This window comes from Falco rusticolus, chromosome 7, assembly GCF_015220075.1.
Source record: "Falco rusticolus isolate bFalRus1 chromosome 7, bFalRus1.pri, whole genome shotgun sequence".
Lineage (NCBI taxonomy): Eukaryota > Metazoa > Chordata > Aves > Falconiformes > Falconidae > Falco > Falco rusticolus.
Genome location: NC_051193.1, coordinates 30,187,160 through 30,200,398, shown reverse-complemented (window position 1 = coordinate 30,200,398; position 13,239 = coordinate 30,187,160). Strand labels below are relative to the sequence as shown.

General features: G+C 42.0%; 1 protein-coding gene across 1 annotated transcript in view; it reads left to right on the top strand.

Annotated features, from left to right (window-relative positions):
• Nucleotides 1-13,239, top strand: part of MTHFD1 (methylenetetrahydrofolate dehydrogenase, cyclohydrolase and formyltetrahydrofolate synthetase 1) — a 42,727-nt gene that overhangs the window by 10,868 nt on the left and 18,620 nt on the right. The window contains exons 3-14 of the mRNA XM_037393631.1: nt 33-92; nt 815-868; nt 1,238-1,374; nt 1,516-1,616; nt 1,939-2,075; nt 3,480-3,591; nt 8,196-8,323; nt 9,009-9,106; nt 9,798-9,971; nt 10,488-10,624; nt 10,914-10,960; nt 13,035-13,142. Of these exons, the coding sequence (XP_037249528.1) occupies nt 33-92; nt 815-868; nt 1,238-1,374; nt 1,516-1,616; nt 1,939-2,075; nt 3,480-3,591; nt 8,196-8,323; nt 9,009-9,106; nt 9,798-9,971; nt 10,488-10,624; nt 10,914-10,960; nt 13,035-13,142 (1,293 nt within the window). The remainder of the gene's footprint in view (nt 1-32; nt 93-814; nt 869-1,237; nt 1,375-1,515; nt 1,617-1,938; nt 2,076-3,479; nt 3,592-8,195; nt 8,324-9,008; nt 9,107-9,797; nt 9,972-10,487; nt 10,625-10,913; nt 10,961-13,034; nt 13,143-13,239) is intronic.

Sequence of the window (13,239 nt, the reverse complement as noted above, 5' to 3'; positions counted from 1 at the left end):
CTGCAATGTGACTCAACTCTTTTAATCCTTAGGTTGGAAATCGGGATGATTCGAACCTCTACATTAATATGAAGCTGAAGGCTGCTGCTGAGGTAATGCCCAAACTTGTTGCCAAAAATATTTCTTTTTACACTCCTACAGTAGGTCAAATCTGAATATGAAAAAGCAGATGCAAATCCAATAGGTTTGTCTCAGCTTTGCCCATATCGGAGAAACCACCGTTAGCCTGGTATCTTCGTTTTAAAGAAGTAGTATAGGTGTGCAGCCTGACAGTTAGCCAAGTGGGGTGCTCCAGTAACAACAGCGTGGCTTGGTGCCGCTTTTTGTGTGATCATCTCCTAGATCGTGTGTGTCTCAAGTGCTGGTGCTCTGTCTTTCCTGACCTGTGGCCATGTGCTTACCTTCCCTGAATGTCTGGTACCTGCAGTTACCTTGCATCTGTCACTGAGTGGTATATTGCATGCTACAGCAGGGCACGGGACATAGATGAGTCCCTGTTTCCTTAGGTGACATCTGGCATCTTTGCTGGCATTTCTGTACGGTATGCTGTCAAGCCAAGATGGTGTTACTCATGTCAAAAGGCAAATAGGACAGTTGAAGTATGGACCAATCTAAGTAGGCAAAGCACTAATCTTTTCTCTTACCTTTCATTGATGGTATTTCCAAATAATAGGACTGTAGCCACAGGAACAGGAGGTAGACCTGGGAAATGTGACAGAATGTAGCTGTGACGCGGCTGGACTGAGAGAAGAGCCACATCAGTCTCTGTTTTCAGTTCACAAATCGGATAATTTGTTGGTGTTCTAATTTTCAGATTGGGATCAGTGCCAATCACATAAAACTGCCAAACACAGCAACAGAAGCTGACGTAAGTAATACAGCCAGTAATGAAAACATACATAACTTTGTTGGGTTCAGGAAATTAACTTACATTTGTACTCTCATTTTATAAAAAAATACTTGCCTATGGATATTAACTCATGAAAAAAAGAACTGGAACCTGCTGAGGTTTTTTTGTTTGTTTTTAAAAGAAAACTAAAGCACTACAATGTAAAATTTAAAGACTTTAACAGGTATTTTTCTAAAAATAAAAAAAAGTGAGTCAATTGTACTCTTGGGTGGAAAACCTAAACGTATTGTGTGTATCTTTTAATCCAGATAGTATTATGCTTTTTCCTTTACATCAGTCATATTTCAGTTTATCAGCAATTAGATTTTTGGCTTTTACTTGTTGTAGGTCCTCAAGTGCATTGCTTCTTTGAATGGAGACCCGGCTGTTCATGGCTTTATAGTGCAGCTACCACTTGACTCTGATAAACCCATCAATACAGAAAAAATAACCAATGCTGTTGCACCCGAGAAGGATGTAGATGGGTAAACTGACTTTACCCCTGGAGAGCATGACAGCTACTCCAGAAAGAAAACTTTTTTTTTTTCTTCTTTTCCTTTTCTTTCCTTTGAATGGTGATCATGAGGCTGGGAATCTTACTTGGCCTTTATTCTTTCAAAATACAGCTTAAGTAGCATCAATGCCGGGAAACTCTCTAGAGGGGACCTTGGAGACTGCTTTATTCCTTGTACACCAAAAGGATGCATGGAACTGATCAGGCAGACAGGTAAGGAGGTTTCCATCCATTATTCCTGAGTGCAATAATCTCTAGTAAGGGGAGAAATTATGCACATTACAAGACTGCACATGCAAACTTTTGTTAAGATCCCACATTTCATCTCTGCATTTTCAGGTAGTAAAAGAACTAGTTTTAAAATGGTCCTTCCCTCTTCCCTCCCGACTCCAATTCCCTGTCATACACAATCCAGAAGAAAAAGAGTATCCTGAAGTACCAGAGCTAGACTTAAACTGACCAAAAGACTCCAGAGCCATTTGGATTAGTTTGTACTGTTATGCACAATGACTTATTTTTACTTTCTGTGGTGCAGGTGTCCAGGTTGCAGGGAAAAGAGCTGTAGTTGTTGGTCGCAGTAAGATTGTTGGTGCTCCCATGCATGACCTGCTGCTCTGGAATCATGCAACAGTAACCACTTGCCATTCAAAGACCACAACGCTGGCTGAGGAGGTAAGGACAGGCTGGATGCACGAGGCTGTAGTTACCTGCTGCAAGCCAATGCTGCCAGCTGCGTGTTGCTACGTGGTGTGTTGATACTCTTAATTCATTGGGTTGGGGTTGTCTTTCATCTGAAAGAATTTCCTAGTCCTGTTCATTGCATGGTTGTGTAAGTGCTTCTGGTGGAATAGGATCTGGATTATTTTTGGCCCTTTAGAGTGTTTTAAGTATAACGATAAAATTACTGGTTTTGTTTTCTTTGGGCAAAAGCTGAGAATTTAATCATCCTTTCCTAATCTCCATGTAGTGGCCCACAAGGTAGCATATGTTTTGGGTTTTTTCTGAAAAGGCCAGGTGGTCTTTTGCTCTAATGGCTGGGAAATGCTAGACCAAATGTTTTCTCCAGGGTTTTTCTTCAGTCTGTTTTCTGTGATTGGGAGTTGGTACCATTTTCCTCTTTAGCAGTGAGAGTGACAGAAATAGTGTGTTGCTGTGCTGCCACCTACTTGGATTTTGTAGAGCAATCAACATTGCCAGGCTCTGTAGGCAAGTATTACAGCTGAAAAGGGGGTAGGTGTATTTGAATATAACTCACAAAGATGATCAGAAACACTGCAATGCCTCATGCCGTTAAGTTGCTGTTCAATAAGACTGTCATTAGGTTGATTAACAGTTGAAGTGCTAATTCTTAATGAAATCTTAAAAATAGTTTATCTCCCTTGAAGATTAAACAAAAAATTCCAAGGGATAGCAGCTTCTTAAGCAAACATGAATGAAGCAGTGCAAGAACTGTCAACGAGCTTTAATCAGCCAGCTTTGGACCAGATCTGTCAAATTTACTGATTACTGTCTGAATGAATATTAATGCTGAATTAGAATCAGCTTGCCCTGGAGTTGCATGTTACACAGTGCTGGACATAAAAACCACAAGGCAGTGCTGCCACAAGTGAAGTGCCGCTTCACATCCTGTGCAGGGGTTGTTCTTGGCTGCTGTCTGATGAGTGGCTGGGTTATTTCTAGCATTGAAAAGAGCAGCTGAATATGCAGGGATATTTGAAGGGAGGAAGATAAGAATATGCAGAAGGCTTTAATTTTGTCTAAAAGTAGTCTGTGTGATCTACTTTGAAATCATGGAGGAGTTCAAAGGAGGTTGGGAAGTGTTGACTATCAGTAGTTCAGGGTATACAGAGTGTGAAAATAGGCCATAATTTCTGCCTGCAAGAATTTGTCCTTGCCAAGGAACTGCTAGCTACCTTTAATTGCTGATGATGCCCTTTCATTCCTCCAGTGGTGATGGGTGAGCACACAGTTTCATTGCAACTGGAGTTGACCTCAGTTGTTGCTGAAGCAGCTCTGTGTTTTTCTACTACTGGTGTGATACGGAGTTGTTTATTTGACTTTTTTTTTTTTTAATAGGTTGGTAAAGCTGATATCCTGGTGGTTGCAGCTGGTAAAGCTGAAATGGTAAAAGGTGAATGGATCAAACCTGGTGCAATCGTAATAGACTGTGGAATTAACCATGTGCCAGGTGCGTGGGTAATGTATAAAGCGTGGGGATGTGTTTATTTGTATATAAATGCAGTTGCTAAGTAAGTACATGGATACTGTTTCCTTGGTGTTTCTAGTCAATGCAGACTTCTTTCTCTTTTAAATCTGTCTTAGGTAATGATGGCAACCTCTGAAGATGCCAGAGTAAAGAAAAAGTTTGGTCCAAAGTACTGTTCTAAAGCAGATCAGGGGTAGTTTTGTTTCTGCCTTTGATAAGGCTAATGATTAGTAGAGGAAAGAGGAAGCCTAGGAAATACTACAACAGAGTATCAATGTAATTCGCCCCACCTACATAGTGAAGTCTTGCGGCTGTTGTTACTTGTGAGTGCACAACTTTGCTGTCATTACTTTGCAGTTAGATCTGATTAAGCTGTCATGTTTAAAATACATAAATGGCAAGTGGTCTCTTAAAGAAGCTGTGGATTTGTTGAATTACAACATTAACTTCTTAGGCTTGAATAGCTGTTGTCTTGAAACAAAGCAGCTTCTGCAAGAGTTTTGGTGACAGTGGCTCTGGCCTAGAATAAAGTGCTTTAACATACTGGATTTTAGGATAGGGTTTCACTTAGCTACTCCTTCCTTATAGAGGAGGAACACACAATCTGGCAATTTGTTTTCATCTTGTTTTAAATCCAAATTGCAGATATTGAATGATATGGAAAATTTGTCACCATCCAACTATCTCTCTGCTACGCCCACAAGGCTTTTAAAAGGTAGTTTTCATAATTAATCAGACATTTTGTTGCCATTATTTAATGGAATGTAAAGAAATTTCTGTTCGGCGGTCTTGTTCCTCACAGATGACATTGAGTTGCATTTTAAAACATTATTCTTCTGTCTTAATTAAAGTTAAAAAGTCATCTGCTGTTGCTGTTTGTTGCTTGATGTATTTGTGCTAAGCTACGCAAACTTAGGCAGTGTGCCAAAACCCACAGGGTCACTGCTGATTTGCATGAAGCAGAATGGCTTGGAGCCTCCCCCACTAACATGCTGCAAATAAAACGACCATTGTGTTTCTGACATATGATGGTATGACCTTTTTTCAGGCTTGATGTAAACTGCATCTCTGAGGACACATCCCTGCCTCTTTGCAATTAGGCTGCCTTGGGCTGTGCACAGAGATCTGAGCTTTTTGTACACCCAGCCTAGTCAGCGTTGCATGACAATGCACTTAATGGCATTGTGAGACTCGGTAATCGGGGCTTGGTAGAGTACGGTGGAAACTGTCAGATTTCAAATTGATGGATGCTGCAGACTTTCTTTTTTTCATGTGGTTTTCTGAAGCTGCTGAATTTTCTCCTGCCTCTTTCTTCTCTTCTAATAGGTTGTGAAAAAGTTTTCAGATTAATCTTTTGGGAAAACAGTGCCAGAATTGTGGGAATTGCAATGCTACAGAAGGAACAGCGGCTAGTTTGCCAGCTTTTGCAGCTGCATCAGTGTACAGATAGAATATTGCTGCTAGCTGTGGTGGTGCTTTGACCATGGCAGGGGTGGAAAAATAGCACAGTTGCCATACATCTTACCATAGCTGTAAGTGCACCCAGCTAGTGTCTCCTAGGTGTAGGTGTGAGTTGTGTGGAGGACATGGCAATCTCTGGATATGCTTATACTTTGCAAGTCGGGGTGCCCTGTACAGTTAAATCCCAATATGATTTGACATATCGGGACATCAACCTCTTGCAGACTTGCTGAGGCAGAGTTAAAAAAATGTTACAGCCATGTAGCTCTGTGCAAATGCAGCTGTTACATGTTTAATTGGAGGGTGGCCTGTATACCCCCAAGGCTGCCAGTTTGGAGGGTAGAGTAGGCAGTTTAAGCACATCTGGCTTTATGTTCATGTGTTCTACAGCTGAACAGAATCTCTTCCAGGTAGAGACAGACAAGAGAGGATCTCCTGAAACCTCTATTAGAGCAGACAAGTGTGTCTTTCTCCCTTTCCAAATGTTCTGAATGCCTTAATCCAGGCCTGTAGAAATTGCTCTGCTACAGGAGAGAACAGTGCAGGCAGAGGATATTCCTAGAGATGGCAGAGTCCCTGAGGTGTCTTTCTCTGTGTCCTGATGGAGGAAGCAACTTCATTCAACGTTCTTCTCTGCTATGGGATTTTGCAGCCCTAGCCAAGAGGGAACCTTGAATGGTAGGATATGAGAGCAGGAAAGGAGGATCAGCCTCTGGATCGTGGTGGCCACGCTCTTTAAATACCAGAGGAGCTAGAAAGATATAGAAAGCCTTGACTTGATACTCTGTATCTTTGTGTACTAGGAATCAAGCTGTCATCACAGGCCTGTAAGGTCAGGTTGTGTTGGGTACCTCATGAAACACCTTTCAGAATGGTGTCTAAAAAAAGAAGCGGACTGTAGGCAGGTGGTATCATGTTTTATAGATGAGGGTCATGTATGGCCTTGTATATTTGCAGTCATATATCCATGAGAAACATGGTAGTTGCACGTGTTAGTTGCACGTACGTTGGCACAGGCTTGCTTGGAAGTCACGTGGATATTCCCAGCCTGTGCCTGGTGAAAGCAAGACTGTGAATTAGCTGTGGTCCAGAAGCTGCACTCAACATACCTAACTCTCAGCACCTTACTGTCAACATACATACTGTCATACAGCTGTCTCTGGAGACAGATGGATATCATCATACCTGTTATTCCATACATGTAGGCATGTCCTTCACTTCTTTGGTTTCAGAGTCCTTGGATATGCACTCTTGTGTGTTCCAGCTGGCCGGAGAACCTGCTGGACCAGAGAAGACACAGGCGGTGGGAATGGTTATGGTGTCACTGATACTCTGTAGTTTGGTTTGTTTGTTTTGTTAAGAGTGGGATAATGAGTACTGAGAAGGTGAAATTACGGGGAGAGGCAGAAAGTGTTGTATGTGAGCTTCCCTGCAAAAGAATATTTTAAAGGTAATGGAATAGCTCCCAAGTTGTGCTCAGCAGTGCTTGGTGTGAGGTGAGGATGCAGGGGCAGGGTCTGGGGGCTTGTTTGGCTTGTGCTCATCACTGTGTCTGTGTAACAGATCAGGCTGTTTGTGTCTGGAGTGCCTACTTGTTTTCTTCATTCTTGGGCCTGGAGACTTCCTGGCCAGGGTGGCTGGTAAGCCTGCTTGGTAACCTTAGAAGAAAATATGATTATGTTATTTGCCTTCTGCAATCTTGATTAAGCTGATCTCTAGGCTGGAAGGCCAGACTGGTTTGCAGTTCAGGCAGCAAAGCTGACAGTTGCTGTAAAAACAGTGTTTAACAGCTGTGATGTTGATCAGGCTTTGAACTTTAGGGAGAAGCGTTGATTAAAACATAAACACAGCAAAACATCCAAGCTGTTAATTGTCAGCAACAGTGCAGCTAAAAATTAGTGTTGGCAGGAACAGCTTTTGTTCCCTCTTTGGTTTTATATAATCAGCTGTTTAGGAGTTTCGTTTCTCTTCTACTCCTCCCACTCGCCAAATGTACGTTAAACTTACTGATTGTGTTCTGTGCAAATGTACACTTATTGTATGCAATATAATACCGCAATGTAACAACATTAAAATCTATCTTCAGGTTTTTCACACTGCTTAAGTTCCCTAGAGTCCTCAGATCTGAAATTAGGATCTGCCACTCCAGGAGGAACTTAAATTTTCCTTTTTTGATAGGCTGTGTCCGTAATCAGCAACTTCCTTAGATGACTGTGCTAGTTTACTAATGCATTTTGTCTTTTTCTCTCTTTATGGGAGACCTTGAAGGTCACCACTGGAAAGAAGTGCTGTATCTGCTTCTCCGTTGTCAGGTCATGTAGTGCACCAGGATATAGTTTGTTTGTTTTTCACTTTTTTTTGTCAGAGAGAAAGGAGATTATTCTACTGGAGCTCTCAAGCCACCTGTGAGGTTTGTTTTGACACAGCTCTGATCTGTGAACTGCAGTATTTACCAGTCCATCATTAGAACGGCAAGGAGTAATTGAAAAGTTCAGCACTTTCTGCATTCAGTTTCTGTAAAGGCAGGTGATTTTGTTCAATAGTAAGGCCAAGATGTCCTCCCAGATGGAACAGAGCAAATGTAAACCTAGAGTTTTGGAACAAGTCAGCCATGTTTCTTCTCTCACACTTCTTTTAGACCATTAGCTTATATCTCCTTCAAACTGGAAGCCGTACTAATCCTTCAGCGCAATGCAGCAGGAGCTGTAAGAGAATCATTCAGGTGACATCTCTATTGTGTGTCCCATTTGTGGTTTATTAGTGCAGAGATGTAAGGCTTGGTCTGTGCTTTGGTCCCTTTGCATTTGTTTTGAAGTAATCTTAAGACTGCCCTATGGGCCATGTGCCACTGAGAAAACACTTGGTCTCAAGGCAAGGGAGATCTGTCTGGCTGAGGATAAATGGTGCTTAATGGAAAGACACGTTGCATGAGATGTTGACACTCTGAGTGAAGTATGATGATAACAGCTTCATTTTGTGATGTTGTTCTAACTTTTTATCTTTTTTTACAGCTTCCTGGATACTCAGCTTCTGTTTTGTTTACTCCAACAGAGGAAAAGTCTTCAGTTTCAGCCAGTGCTGCCTCCTACAGTGATGTGTAACTTACTTTTTCCTTATATCCCCAGACAGCACAAAGGCCAGTGGAAAAAGAGTTGTAGGAGATGTGGCGTATAGTACAGCAAAGGAAAGAGCTTCCTACATCACCCCAGTTCCTGGTGGTGTTGGGCCTATGACTGTGGCCATGTTAATGCAGGTATGTGGGCAGACTGAGACTGCTGGTCATCTCCTCTGCCTTTACAATTGGGGTATGTTGCTGCTGTCCTTCAGCATAGTAGCAAAGCAACTGGTGCTTCCTTCTTGCTCTTACAGAGGTCTGGTTAGGATTTCCAACTTCTAGTCCAAACAATTTGGATTCAGTTAACTGAGGAAAAAGATGGAGCTTAAGGAAATGTTAGGACAGCATTTTTCTGGTTAGGGTTTTGTTGGGGTTTTTCTGGGGGGGTGGGTGATGTTGAGTGTGGTATCATGAAACAGTGAGGCTTATCTTACAAGAGTAGGCTTGTCTTACAGTGTTCTGGCTGTAATTCTAGAACTGTCCACAGGGTGACTGGATAAAAAGGAGGAGAGTAGAAGTATAAGTCAGCTCCTTCTGTTCCTGCTTTGCTTAAGAAACCCTGCTGGCACAGAACACCCCAAAAAATCCAGCATGCTGGCAGATAAATAGGTAGATGGATAGATAGACACGGTGGGGTTTTTTTTCTTCTTAAGAAAACTACGAGCAGAATCTCATTTTGGACTTCAGCATGTGCTTTAATCAAAGCACTTTGTGTTAATCTCAAACTGAGACAAATGGGACAGGAAACCCTTTCTGAGTCTTTGTGAACCGGCATGGTTCGTATGGTGGTGGTTGCTATAACGCATTTTCATGCTCATTTTAGAGCACAGTGGAAAGTGCACAGCGTTTTCTGGAGAAGTTCCAGCCTGGAAAATGGAACATCCAATATAACCAGCTTACCCTAAAGGTGCCTGTTCCAAGGTAATGCTTTCAAATAAAGCCACTGGCAGTATTCATGCAGCATAATACTTGCTTCTGTTCCCAAGCTTTGTGTAATACAGGGCATACAGGTATGTAGATTGTAGCTGGCATTGAAGTTTGGAGAGAAGTAGAGAGAAGGTTCCGTGAGGTCTTCCTAAGAGTGCAGAGCTAACCTGCAATGGTGCCGTGACATGTTGAAGGGTAGGCTTGGGTCATCCTGATAATATTAAGGCCTGAACATGGACTTCCACAGACTTCTTAGGCCAGCTAGGTAGTTGCTGATTGAGCAAATAGCGAGACACTTGTATTTTGGAAAATTTTCAGGCTGACATGGCAGAAGCCTAGCAGCTTGAAATAGAAGTTGGTGTCAAGTCCCCAAGGAGCAGTTGAAAATATCATAAAGGAGCATAACACATTGCCTACAAAAAGGCATTCTTGAAGTGAAAGGATTGGGCAGGGGGGTGTTGTTTGGTTTGTGGTGGGTTTTTGGCTTTTTTTAAAAAAAAAAAATAAAAGGAACTCCTGAGGATGTGTCTATTCTACTGTAGCCAGTATGGGTGGGATTGATTAACTAGGAAGGGTTAAAGCTTCCCTTTTAAAATATATATTAAGTGTAGTTTGTGCCATCCAGAAGTGGGGAATTTGTGAGAAGTCTTTGACTTATGAATTGACCTTGCTCTCTTTCTTTAAGTGATATTGAAATATCACAGTCTTGCATACCCAAGCCCATTGATCAAGTTGCAAGAGAAGTTGGCCTGTTCCCTGATGAGGTGGAGCTCTATGGCCAAACTAAAGCCAAGGTGCATCTGTCAGCTCTGGAACGGCTGAAGAGCCAGCCAGATGGCAAATACATTGTTGTAACTGGGTAGGTATTGCCTTAACAGAGGCATCACTTACATGATGTCAAGCTGAAAGAAATTTTATTAGCATGGCTTCTTGTTGTATTGTCTTTTGTTAAGGTGACTGTATGGGGTGCTCTGGCTTTCGGTACATCACACTGTGAAAATCTAGTGGTTTGGCAAATAGATTTATCTCTTGTGGCAAATTGTGGAATGTAGTTCAACATTTCTCTCTGGGAAATGAATTGTTTTGGTCTGCAGGTCAGGGTTATGGAGGAAAGACTGGATCATAGTCAAAGTTCTAGTCTAGTAGCCTGCCTTCAAGAGTAACTAGCAAGTTGTTTCAGGGGGAAGTCTTCAGCAGATAATAGGATAATTTGCCAATCTCATTCCAGTTTCAAACTGATGAAGATTAGCTGAAGTCTGAGCCAATCCAGAATTTGAATTGCCATTAACTGCAATCGCTGGGTGACTGCTTTATCCCTGTTGAGTCTCACCCACTACAAGTGTTCAATTGTGTCTGTTCTGCTTTTTCACTGCAGGATAACTCCTACTCCCCTAGGAGAGGGGAAAAGCACCACCACTGTCGGTCTTGTTCAAGCCTTAGGAGCACACCTTCATCAGAATGTCTTTGCCTGTGTTCGGCAGCCTTCTCAGGGGCCAACCTTTGGTATAAAAGGTATGAGGTATTCTGTTGGTTGCAGTTGAACTAAATGGGGGAAGGTGGCATTCAGAGATTTATTCTGCTGCCTTGTAGTTTAACGTAATTCATATTTACGATTGCATTTCTTTTAAGAAACAAAAACCTTGGGTAAGTTCTACAGTGTTGTCTTCAAGTGCTGTACTGGGATTTAAACTAAGCAGCTCGACAGTAGGTGCCTTCTGAAAGCCATTAAGCAAGCACATGTAATACCACTCTGGGCTGGAGACAACTTTATTTGCATGGTTTGACTATTGTCTCTCTGTAGGTGGAGCTGCAGGTGGTGGCTATTGTCAAGTTATCCCCATGGATGAGGTAAATCTTTATACAAAGCCTCATTGCACACATAGCTCACAGACCTTGAGGAGATACTGCAGTCTGCAGTCAGATAACTTAGAAATATCTTTTCTTTTTATGTCCCAGTGTAGCGCTCCCAAAAACTGCATGCTTGATTTCAGCACATTTTTAAAAAAAAAAAAAAAACAACCAACAGGCATCTTTGGTTGTTTCAGAAGGGTGCCTGCATGGTTAGGGAACTTAACAGGACTGGGGATTCCCAGTTCCTCTGATCCCTCCCCTTCTGTGCCTTGAATTTCTGTATACCCTTGAGCAATGTACATCCCCTGTCCCTTTTTCCTAGCACTGAAATGATGATGATGACGACTTAATACATTTTGGAAGCATATTAAGGAGTTCTGTCAGTGGCAGTGGTTACCGACTTTCTGTGAGCTGTTTTGGTGTACTTGTGTTTTAGATTACTAACATGAAATGAGAAGAGAGAAGTTGGGAGTCAGTAATGCCAAGACCTCAGCCCATGGGGGACTGGCACTGCAGCACATTTCTGATGTGACTTGGCAACAAGTAAAATCCTGTGTCTGGGGGCAGGGAATTGAAAGGCACGTGTAGCACGTGCTCTCGTGCTTCTCTCAACTCTCTAAGTAATTGCCTGTAGAATTCTTCCTTTGTCTCATGCACTATAGATTGACACGGGGCAATTTTAGGAAGAAAAGCAGAAATGATCAAAAGGGCTGTTTGCTCCAGTTGATGCAGCAAGTCCATGAAAAAAAAAGAAATGTTAGGAAGCAGAATATTGATTTAGTCAGGTGCCAAGAACATGTGTGAATGATAGATGTGACAGGAAAAATAATCTCCTCCTCCTTGGGGGTGTTAATAAGATGAGCCAAAATACTTGACTGTGTGCAGCAGTGGGAAACAGCCCCGCTCTTGGAACCAAACTGGCTGAAAGGACTTTCTTTAAGTATGATCTGTGTGGTATTAATACACATAGTGTTGTGGGGGTGTTTTAATCAGTGGATGTCTCATAAACCTGAAGTATATGGAGTCACTAGTTACAGTAATGACCTTGATACGTCATTTGGTATTTCTGCATGCGTCTTTCATCCTAGGAAAAGATTAGCAAGTGAAAAACTTTGAGTTCATGCTGCAGAACCAAGGTAGTAATAATTTCTTCTTGTTGCGTGCATGTAGAATGAGACAGCAATTAGCATTTACTAATTAAGATTTATCGTCAGCGTGTGACTAGCTGCATTCTGCTTTGAGCTATCTGTTTTTAAGACCACAGTAGCAAGGCTTCAACAGAACAGTATTGTCAGGTCTTCTGTCATACCACCTTTTCTAATGTCCTGTTTTCGTTTTCCTCCTTTGTTGCTCTGCTACACAGGAAAAAAAGGTTGTTTTAACCACACCTTTTACTCCCTTACCATAATGCAGGTTTGTCATGGAAGCTATATATCCCAAGCCATTTGTCAGTATAGCTACAGTGCAGCCAGATAGCTCATGTAGACACAAACCACCTTTTAATGAGCTAGAATCAAGAAAACTATTAGCAGTGTCACTGTGTAGTATGTGGCCTACAAGTTCTGCCTGTGCTGCTCAGTGTTTGAGTGGTTAGCTTTTGCAGAGCTCCATGCAACCACAGCTCTACTGCTAGCACTACACAAGGTTCCTAGTTTCAGTTTAGCTCAGATACTTTTGTAGGAGCAGCAGCTTCTGCTAATGTATGTGTGAAACCTGTTGTGCTTATAATGGGAGGGGGTCAGAAGGAAAGTGAAAGAGGAGCAATGCAGATGTGCCCTTCTCAGGTGTCAAGGAGCCTGTGAAAACTGTTATTGTGGGGAAAAAAAAACCTTTTAATTTGGCAGCTTCATTCTGGAAGTTTGTAAAATGATATAAATGTGGGTGAGGCATTTTTCTGTTTTAGAGAAATTCTTTCCTCTCTACCACATTCTGCACTGAGCAATCTCTCCCCCTCCACCCTCATTCACTTTAACATTGCTATTAATACTTCTCTTTCCATCTGTCTACAATGAATTGAAATAAATGAAAATTGCAGCAGGATGAGGTAACTGATATGTTTTATCTCTTCTAGTTTAACCTTCACCTCACTGGTGACATCCATGCTATCACTGCAGCCAACAACCTGGTCGCTGCTGCTGTCGATGCACGTATATTCCATGAGCTAACTCAGACTGACCAGGTACAATCCTTTCATGTGATGTTTTTGAGCCCAGCCCACTTTGGCCAAGATGTTTTGGGTGTGCCAACAGTGCTAATTAACTACCTGTTTCATTCTG